Source organism: Stenella coeruleoalba (genome assembly GCF_951394435.1).
Source record: "Stenella coeruleoalba genome assembly, chromosome: X".
Classification (NCBI taxonomy): domain Eukaryota; kingdom Metazoa; phylum Chordata; class Mammalia; order Artiodactyla; family Delphinidae; genus Stenella; species Stenella coeruleoalba.
Window position 1 is genome coordinate 83,461,912 of NC_137152.1, and position 11,054 is coordinate 83,472,965.

Consider the following 11,054-nt stretch of genomic DNA (forward strand, 5'->3'; position numbering starts at 1 on the left):
TATTCCGTCTGTGTCTCCACAGAAAGAACAGAGAAAGGAGGACAATATATATCGTAGGGTTTTTTTTTTATTGCAAATCCAGAAACACCTATTTTGCTGATTTGTGTGGGAAACTGCAGGATCATCAGTATGTCCAAAATAAGTGTGATCTGATCTTTCTGGTTTGCTGGCCTCGGTAAATGATGCTTTACATTGTTCAGATTATTTTGCTAGGTTCCTGCAATGTGGCATGGCTGCATAAATAAGCTGAAGAAAATGCAACAGATCAAATTTTCCACTGTGGTTACAGTTGAGGTATTAAGAAAAGACAAGAGACTCTGTGGTTCTAGGCCTACTGAAAAATGTCCTAGTTTGGTGTAAACAATTGTAAGAGAAGACAGTTATTCATGCAGGTCACTGTGTCTCATGTAACTGTGGAGAATTATTTGCGGGACACATAAATTCAAGAGACAAAAAAGGAGGCATATCTTTATTTAAAATAGAGCCTATTATGAAACTTTACGCTGGATTTAGGAAACATCTCCATGTAGTCATAGGATGGAATCTGATACCAAGACCTGATATAGTTGTTATAATTAGATACAGATGAGCAGATCAACAGTGCAAGATGCAGAACAATTTTATGGAGCCTAACTATGCTCACCTGATGGTGATTGGGGTCAACTTTTTTGACCAAAAGTCCAATTCTGGCCTCTTCATTATCCCTCGTAAGTCAGATTTTGCTCCTGTCAGACCTGATAACTCAAATTAATCATTCTTTCTCTGAGATGATGATGCGGAGTTCCTCAGGACCTTTTGAAAACATTTAGCTCCATCAGTGGGGCCCTGTCACCATGCTCTACTGTATATCACGGGGGCGGGGAAGAAACTCTATGGTTAAAGATCTGTGTATCTGGGGTCCAGTTTAGGCATTACATTTATCAGACACTGTGTTTAGGCAGCATGATAAACCATTTCTCTTGCATGTGATTTGGCAGGATTTCACAGGAACAAATTTTCCTTCTTTTATCTTTTTTGTTTTGAGGTGGCCACTTTGGGAGTTGGTGCCAGTGATTTTAGGAGGAGGAGTGGCTTTATCTAACACAGAGAATTGGGAAAGGGGAGCAACAGAACAGTTGTGATGCTGTTTACCTAAAGGTAAATACTCAAATTCTTCTTGTTCTAACACACATATGTACAACTAAACTAGATGTCGTATGTGACTTTACTTTCAGAAAGCAAAGTTGACTTACCTAGCAACAGTACACAGGAGATAGCGTCAGATGGGGCTGTATCATTATGGAAACTGCATTCAGAACCTCTTTTTCTTTGTTTCTTTGTGAAATTCGTTAAGATATATGGAAGTAAGTTTATTGTCAGTGTTTTTTTTTTTGTTTTTTTAACATCTTTATTAGAGCACAATTGTTTTAAAATGGCGTGCCACCCTCCGCCCTAAAACAAAGTGAACCAGCCACACATACACACACGTTCCCATATCTCCTCCCTCTTGTGTCTCCCTCCCTGCCACTCTCCCTATCCCACCCCTCCAGGAGGTCACAAAGCATGGAGCTGATATCCCTGTTCTGTGTGGCTGCTTCCCACTAGCTATTTTACATTTGGTAGTGTATATATGTCCATGCCACTCTCTCACTTTGTCACAGCTTACCCTTACCCCCTCCCCATATCTTCAAGGCCATTCTCTAGTAGGTCTGTGTTTTTATTCCCGTCTTACCCCTACGTCCTTCATGACCTTTTTTTCCCTTAGATTCCATATATATGTGTTAGCATACGTGACCCTGGGTACATGGCAAATCTCTGGTGCCTAACCTCCTCATCTGTCAAATCAAAGTCCTGGGTTAGATCACCGGTAGCAAACTAGTTGCCCACAGACTGCTCCTCTTTTGGCCTGCAGAGTCTCATGTGTGTTTTCTTTCTTTTTTGGCTGTGTTGGGTCTTCATTGCTGTGCACGGGCTTTCTCTAGTTGCAGCGAGCGGGGGCTACTTTTCATTGTGGTGCACAGGCTTCTCACTGCGGTGACTTCTCTTGCTGCGGAGCACGGGCTCTAGAGCGCAGGCTCAGCAGTTGTGGCGCACGGGCTTAATTACTCCGTGGCATGTGGGATCTTCCCAGACCAGGGATTGAACCCATGTCCCTGGCATTGGCAGGTGGATTCTTAACCACTGCACCACCAGGGAAGTCCTCATGTGTGTTTTTAAACTCAGTTGTTGCCCATTTTCTAATGTTGGGAAATTTCACATAAAAATACAATTATTTAGCTTCTTCTGAGAAGCAAGAAGGTCTGGCCACAAGGGGCCCCTGTGACCACATGGCAGCACTGGGAGTGGACATGCGGGCAGTTGCCTCCCCAGCAAGGGCTCGTGCGGGCTCCCGGGTGCTTCACTCAGCCCCACTGCCCGTCTGAGTAGGCATCTGAGTCTGTGCCCTCAAGGCTGATACCTCTAAAGCTGTATTCTCTTGTATCCTGAGAGCGAAGGGAAAATCTCTGGAGCATAACGGGGCATGTAGCAGCACACTGACACCAGGACTCCCAGCAGGAGCCTCAGGCCAGCCACGCTCACCTTCTATCCAAAGCCCACCACCTTTCCAGTCACTCCTCTTTCTCTTCCCCGTCGCTACAGGCCCCAACACCCCTCCCTCAGTTGTGAACTCCAAAGACAATGCTGCATCTGATTCAATGCAGACCCCCACCACTACCAAATACAGAAGAGATGATCGACATATTCCATTAAAATATGATAAATGCTTGGTTAAGAAATGCTTCAGGTGTGTTTAGTTTCCTCCATTTAAAGGCTCCCAGAAGGCTGGCATATGATATGGCTACTGTGCAGACTATACCTACACCTACTATATAGGGCTGGGTGACTTGCACGAGGGATCCCACTGAACCCTCCCAAGCAGCCTATGAACTTGATAATCTAGTTCACCTTTTGTGAATTTAGAAACTGAAACTCAGAAATTTCCAGCTCACCCAAAGTCAAACAGTTAGCAAGCAGAAGGGTCAGGATGCAAACCCCAATCTCCAAGACCTATTTCTGTGTGCCCACCCCCCATGCAAGTGGCACAAAAAAGAGGCTGTTGCCAAAAGATTAAAAAACCTACTTTGTTTTCAACTTCATCCGAACACCTTTTTCTAAAACCCAAACACAAAGCCCCATTATTAAGCGTGTGTAGGGCTTCCCTGGTGGTGCAGTGGTTGAGAGTCCGCGCCCTGGTCCGGGAAGACCCCACATGCCACGAAGCGGCTGGGCCCGTGAGCCATGGCCGCTGAGCCTGCGCGTCTGGAGCCTGTGCTCCACAATGGGAGAGGCCACAACAGTGACAGGCCCGCGTACCGCAAAAAAAAAAAAAAAAAAAGAGTGTGCAGGCCTCAGGAGGGGAATGGCCATACTCTGAACAAGCACCACACTCCTGCCGGCCACTCAGTTACGTTGTCTGAACCTTGAGGTCCATGGATACAATGTTACAAAAGCACCAGAGACCCATGCTTCCAGCAAAGCGGCCACTAGAGCCACGGTCACTCCCTCCTGTTACAAAATATCTAGAATAAGTAAGTAGTCATGATAGACCCAAAGTAGTAAACTATCATTGCAAGGTATTTTACTACTCTGAAAAGCTGGGCAGGTGTTTGACAGATGCCAGAAACCCCTGGATAAAAAGGAGCCTTGAAGGGCACACGTCAGTAGACAAGGTGGCCACAGAGAAAATCTCCAAGGGATAAAGGCAGGCTTGTCCGTCTCACCACAGCTCTGGCTGAGGAAGTCTCACCAGCAGGCTCTCAAACAGATTAAGGATTGGTCTTTACACTGCCTGATGGCCAGAAAACCCAAGCCACAAAATTTCCTTCACGTACCCTGTGCTGGCAGCACAGCAGGGGCCCTCCCAAGTCCTCTCAGGAAGCACTCGGCCCTAATCAAGAGATCAGGGAAGCCTCAGATTTGATCAAACATGAGTCCACAAGCAGATACAGGATACAAAATAAATAAGAAAGTATTTCACGAACAAGGAACAAGAGGCTATCAAGAATAGCCAGATTTTGGGACTTCCCTGGAGGCCCAGTGGTTAGGACTCCACGCTTCCACTGCAGGGGGCATGGGTTCGATCCCTGGTCAGGGAACTAAGATCCTGCAAGCTGCATGGCGCGGCCAAAACAAACAAACAAATAAGCAAAAAACAGATTTTGAAGAGATGAAGAAATTAAAAATAATGAGTGGGGGAGGGAGGGGCTTCTTCATTACAAAAAAAAAAGCAAGCTAATATATGTAGAGGATACGACAGATTTAGAAAATCACCATTTTGCAACCACCAATGCAATAACTGATAAGGCAATGACCATCAATGAATGCTACAGCCATAGGGTAAAAGGATATTCAGGACGTCTCGAACTGTCACTTCCCAGATGATTATAAATTTCAGAGGGAACCAGTCCCCTCACAGTAGAACGTGGCGTCAGCCCCCTGTTGTGATGCAGGTTCCAGACACATCACCTGCATCACGTTCTGCCAAAGGACTGAATGTTTCAGACACAATCAGACAACCACTGGAGGGCAGCTGTAGGGTACTCTACAAAACAACTGTCCTGGGCTCTTCAAAAATGTCAGTGTCATAAAAGAAAACAAACCAAAAATGCAGGGGACAGGAACCGTTCTCGATAAAGAGACTAAAGAGACAATAATGAATGCAATGTGTGATATGTGATTATAATTCAATTTAAAAATATAAAAAAATGAAAGAGCCACAAGCTGAAATGACTTGGAGATATTTTAATATAAACTAGATATTAGCCAATTTTATTAGCAACATTACATTTCTTGGGTGGATGACTATATCATGGGAATGACAGAGAAGGTCCCTTTGCACTTACTTTCAAATGGTTCAGAAGTAACATAGAGAAAACACAAATCTCACAAAATATTTACCCTTAGTTACCTATGAGTAGAGTACAGAGGGATTCATCAAACTGTTCTTTCCACTCTTTTGTAGGTTTCAAATTTTTCAAAATGGAAAATATTCAATGGACTGGATTAAAGAGTAGCTTCCTAACAGCTTACAAGACAGACTGGAAGAGAGGTCTAATGAAGCTACCCAGAACGCAGAAGAGTCAAAACAACAGAAAACATAAAAGAGGTTCAAAGACTAAGAAGACAAAATGAGAAGCTCCAGCCCAGGATTTCCCAGTCTTGGCACCGTGGGCATTTTGGGCCGGAGAACTCCTCCTGCAGGGGCTGCTCTGTGCTCTGCAGGGTGCCCTGCAACCCCCCCGGCCTCCACCCACAAGATGCCAGCAGCACTCCCAGCCCAACCAAGTGTGACAACCGAAAACATCTCAGGACAGTGCTAAATGTTCCCCGGGGGGCAAACTCGGCCCAAGTGGAGGACCTCTGCAGTGGAGGTCCTCACCTAGCTGGAGTTCCAGAAGAGAAGAGAGAGAACAGGGAAAGGCAGCATCTGAAGAGACAAAGGCTGACCAGTTCCCAGAACTTATTAGACACAATATGTACTCAGATCCATATCAAGCAGGATAAATGAAAATAAATCCACACTTGGACATATCACAGTGAAACACCAAAACCAAAATATCCCAAAAACATCCAGAGAGAAAAGACAAAATCCTCAAAACCAGTCTTCTCAAAAGCAACAGTAGAAGCCAAAAGGTAGCAAATATCACTGAGAGAAACAGTATTGAGAGAACACATCTGTCAACTGAATTATATATCCAATATAACTATCTTTCAAAACAAGGGCAACACAATAAATACAAACCTGACTTTGCCACCAACAAACTTCTAGAAGGAACTTCTTAATGATGTACTTTAGGAAGGAAATGGAGGGAGAGCAAAGGTCTAAGATATGAGAAGGAACAGTAAGCAAATAAATGGTAAATACAGTGACAAGCAGAAAGGGAATTAAAGCTCACGTTTATACTTGTTCACAAATATAGCACTTCCTCCTCTATGGTTAGACACCAGTAAAAGACATACTATCAATTCAATCATATGACTTCAAAATGATAATTAGAGTCATCATCTTACAACCGCCACTTTAATAACTCCCTCAAACAGGCAGGGCTGTGCTACTGCTTCAGAAAGGCTAAGGGACTTGCCTGGGGTCTCAGCACCAGAGCTGGAACCCCTTTCTTTACACAATGACTCCCCCAGGCTCCTCCTCTCCTGCACCAAGCAGCCCTCCTGAAGAACAAGCAGGGCCCAGACTGGGGACTCTAGTGCGTTTCAAGCACCCAGCCAAGCCTCTCACAGATCCCACAAGTTGTCCTGCACCCTCGACCTGGAAGGCCCTTTTCTTCCCTGCAAAGTCAAATGTCAAGCTTCAACCCCTCCAGCCACACCAAGCCAAGTGTCACCTCCTGCTACAATTCCAGCTGCATTTAAGATCGGGCGATGCCTCGCAGCTTAGTGCTCAACTGGAGTTTTTCATGCTGCCATGGTGTCCTCTCTGCCCTGGAGAGACTATAAGGCCCTTGGAGATAAAAATCACGTCTCTAATTCTTTTTTCCTTTTTCTTTCCATCTCTCACACAGCCAGAATAGTGCTGGGTCAAGTTAGCATTTGGAAAATTGCTTGCTGACTGGTTTTCTTTCCCAGATGTCACTCTCAAGATTTTATGAAGCCCTAGGCCAACAGAAATGTATTTCCAAAGCAAAGGAAACTTGAAAGAGATAAAAGACAAATTACAGAGACAATAAGACACCTCTGAAGACTTCACTCTCTTTTCTCTGGAGGTCAGCCAGGGTAATTTGAATTTTAGAAGCATGGATTTTAGATACTCAACTGTATTATTGCACATCGGTTTTAAAAACATACGTATAACCAATTTAGCTAAACAAAGACTAGTTAAGATACAAATTGAATTTGGCTTACACATTAAGATCATCCTCTTGGGTAGATTTTAAAAAATGAGAGAAAATGAGTACCTTGCCAGTTCCAGGAGGCCCTGCCAACAAGACAGCTCTTCCAGCAATTTTCTTGCTTTTGATTAATTCCACTATCACACCACATGCCTAGATACCACAATAGAAAGAAATAATAAATCAATATTAAAATGTTTCACAGGAGGAAAAATTCCAGTGTCTGGTCCACACAACTCAGACTCATCGAGTGCCAGGACACCACAGGCGCTGTTCTAGGCGCCAGAGGCAGTAGAGGGCCATGGAGCTCATGTCCTAGTGGAGGAGACATACAAACACAGAATCTCTACTATGAAGAAAAAAGGGCAACAAAAGAGCAAGTGGCTGGGGGCAGAGGTTACTCTATAATAAAGAGTGATCTGGGAAGGCCTCTTTGACATTATATTTGATATACGAAGCTGCAGGCAGGGCAGGAGTCAGTGTTCCAAGCAAAGGAAACAATAAATTCAAAATACAGGAATGAGCTTGGCATGTCCAAGGGACAGAAAAGCTGTGCTGACCAGAGTTCAGAAAACAAGCAGACCGGGAAGATGAGGTTGTAGAGGCAGGAGGGGCAGCACTCAGAACAGAATCTTCCAGTCCATAGTAAAGTTTGGATTTTATTCTACATGTAATGGGAAGCCAGTGAAAAAGCCTTAGGCCACATGTCATGTTCTGAAAATTTGTTTTTAAAGTATCTTGATGGCTGCTATGTGGAGAACGGACAGGAAGGGTACAAATGGGAGCAGTGGCATATACTCCAGGGGCCCACACACCTCAAAATTGGAAACAAGACTGTGTGTATATGTTCAAATGTGCATTCTTCCAGGGAGGGCTCACAGCTTTCATCACATTCCCAAATTAACCCACTAAGGGCTAAGAATCAATGACATATTCTACTAGTTGGCCATCAGTTAACTATCCCAGAATGCTGTAAGCAAATGCTGCACGTGAGGTTTAACCTACAGCATCCTAAGATCCAAGGAATGCCTTTCAAATCCTCAAGATTAAATTACTTGTTTGTTCGTATATTTTAAATATTCGGAGTATTAAGCCATTTACAGCATCTATATTATATATAGACAGGTATGGACATTATATACATACAGCATGTATTTCGCATGAACCCTTGAAGTTAGGGGCGCCCAACCTCCACGCAGGCGAAAATCAGCGTATAACTATACAGTCAGCCCTCCATATCTGTGGTTCAGCAGCCCTGGATTCAACCAACTGGGGGTCATGTAGCACCCTAATACGTATTGATTGAAAGAAATCTGCGAATAAGTGGACCCATGCAGTTCAAACCCATGTTGTTCAAGAGTTGACTGCGTATTGATACGTGTGTGTATATATGTTCAAATATTCCATAAATAGGTTCCTGGTTTTATGTATTTTATAATATTTAACTCTAAAGGAGTAAGGCTGAGAAAGTCACACTCCTTAAACACCCAATCTCAAGGTTTCTCACACCAATCTAAAAACTGAAAGCACAACTGTCTCCAAGGTGCACCGTCCTTGCCTCAGGGCAGGCCCATAGCTCCTCTACCTGGGTAGTACCTTGTGGACAGGGTCTTGTGAGCACATCTTATCTCTTCTCCCACTTTCCCCATGGACTGTGGAGACGTACCTTGGTCCCACACTTAGACAACCCCTCAAAAACGTGGGTTCAAGGAATGCATGTGGATGTGCCCTATTCCATTTCTGGCTTAGCTGGAAAAGCACAGTGCACTTAACAGCCTAGAAGATATTCTTCAGACGCTGCATTTCTAAAAAGACAAAAGAGCCATTATGGTCTTTCCACAGTAACCTCTGATATCATAATCCTCAGCACTGGAACTCTTTGGGCAACTCAAAAGAGGTAGAAGAGCCTTTGCCAACCTTGGCTACGTACTCTTATTCACACACTTCCCCTTGCATTTAATCTTCTTCCATTTAGGCTCCTTCTCTCCAGTGAGACATGTCCAGTGAATTCCAAAATTTAAAAAGTATGAACTGGAAGGGCCTTTAAGAGATAACCTAGTCTAACTCTCATTTTTCAGATGAGGACATTAAACATCAAGGAGGCTGCTGATGTGACCAGACTCAGACAAGGACCTGGTAGCAGAGGTGGGATGACTAATAATTCAGTACGTAAATTCTGAGTCCCTATAATGAGTCAAGTTCTGGGTATATGATACTACCCGGTCTCTATCCTTGGGAAGCTCATATTCGTACGGAGGTACACAGCGTCAGAGTCAAGAGTATGGATTCTGGAGTCAGATAGACTTAGGTTTAAATCCTGGCTCTACCAATTACCAGCCGAGTACCCTTAGATCCATAACCTAACCTCTAGGAACCACCGTTTCCTCATCTGAAAACAGAGTTCATAGCATAGTGGCACAAAGGCTAATGGGTTTATGGTAAAGTATGCTAATGTCTATAACTTACTTTGAAATGCAAAAGTAGATTGTTAGATGGATAAATGAACAGACAGAAGACAAAGCAACAGACTAAAATGTTACTTGTAGAATTCAGGAACACAGGTACGCACTACACAAGTCTTTCAACTTTTTGGTATGTCTGAAAAGTGTCACAACAAAGTGAAGGAGGGACAGGTATAAGGGTGGTGATGAACAATAAGACAATGGAAACGGAGCTGCTTAGCACAGTGCTCGGCACGTGAAAAGCACTCAACAATGTCAGCTACTTGCAGAGACAGGCCCTCGGAGAGCAGAAGCTGGATAAAGAGAAATTTCAAAGTCACCTTGGCCCTGTCACTATTTCCTCTCTGGAAACCTGATGTTCCAAATGGAAACCAGAGGCTTCTCTTTGGCCCTTTCTATTAGCACAATCAGGCTAGGAGGCAAGAGCCTTTTCCAGGAGTTCTGTAGCTGCCGAGCCACCGCAGGGGCAAAATGGGCTGACGTTAGGGCTGAAGGGGGCCCGAAGGGGGCGGTCCTACCACAGAGCGCGCTGCTTCAGGAGTCAGGGGCACACAGGCACAAACTCCAGCATTACTATTACTAAACTGGGTGGCAAGCGGATGGGTGAAGTGACCTCTCCCACCCTCAATGTTTTCATCAAAAAAAAAAAAAATACACACACACACAAAGAGCCTGAACAGTTTTGTGATGATAATGCGGCCGAAGGCAATTGGCACCAGCATCACTTAGCAGAAGTGGGCTTAACTGGAATGTTCAGAAAGGCCTCTGTACCTGCCACCTGCTCAGGCGGATCACCTCCCGATTATAAAAGTCCCAGAGCCTCCCACTGCGCTCATAGCAACTCAAACGCCGTGCCCGGGCCCGCAGAGCCCCGCAGGAACTGATCCCCGAAGTCTAATAACGGCCCTTCTGTTCAGCGGTTTAAACGTCTGTGTCTGAAACGCGAGCTCCCGGAGAGCAGGGACCTGGCCCATCTACTCCCCGCCGACCCCCGTGCCGCGCGGACGGCCTGGCCCCGAGCGGCGGTCAGTCAGGACTCGCGGCCAGAAGCGAGGCCGCGGGGTCGTCGCCGCGCCCCGGGACGTCCTCCCCACGCCCCACCCCCAGGTCCGCGCCGCCTGGGCCCACCTCAGCCCCGTCCCCGCCTCGGTCTCCCCCCTCAGTTCAGTCCCCATGCCTCAGCCCCCGCCCCGCCGCCACACCTCGCGCGCGTTCTCCTGGCCCACGAGCCCCGAGGCCGCCTGCTTGGCCAGGCCGCTCTCGTCCAGCCCCAGCCCCTTCACGTGGCTGTGGGAGGCGATGCGCTGCGTCTTGGTGGTGCTCTTCACTTCCTCGATCTTCAACCTGCGCACCTGAAGCCCGAGCGCCCGCTCAGCCCTAGCAGCGCGCAGCCGGTTACCGCGCGGCCGTTACCAGGCGGCTGGTCCGGCCCCGCCTCAGTCAGCTCCCCATTGGCCGCAGGGGGAACGCCTCAGCGCCCCATTGGCTCCTGGCTTTGCCCGTCGCGGCTGCCGGGAAGGCTCCGCCCACCAGCTTCCGGCTGTGTCCCGAGGTTGGCTTCCCCGCGGCCGGCGCTTCCTGCCCGGGTGGGCCCGAAAGGGCCGCTGCGCCCGAGTGAGGGCCTGTGTTCCGCTCTTCACGGCGCCTTCGCGTCCGTGACAGCATTCTAATGGATACCCTTTTGCGGAGCTCAAGTTCGACCTCGGTGTTGGAGATGAAGAGACAGGTT

General features: G+C 46.4%; 1 protein-coding gene across 1 annotated transcript in view; it reads right to left on the reverse strand.

Moving 5' to 3' along the window:
• LOC307180623 (nuclear RNA export factor 2-like) overlaps positions 1-10,392 on the reverse strand; it is a 29,048-nt gene extending 18,656 nt beyond the window's left edge. The window contains 1 exon segment of the mRNA XM_079910995.1: positions 6,930-10,392. Within this exon segment, the coding sequence (XP_079767121.1) occupies positions 6,930-7,014 (85 nt within the window). The 5' untranslated portion in view covers positions 7,015-10,392.
• Positions 10,393-11,054: the final 662 nt, after the last annotated feature.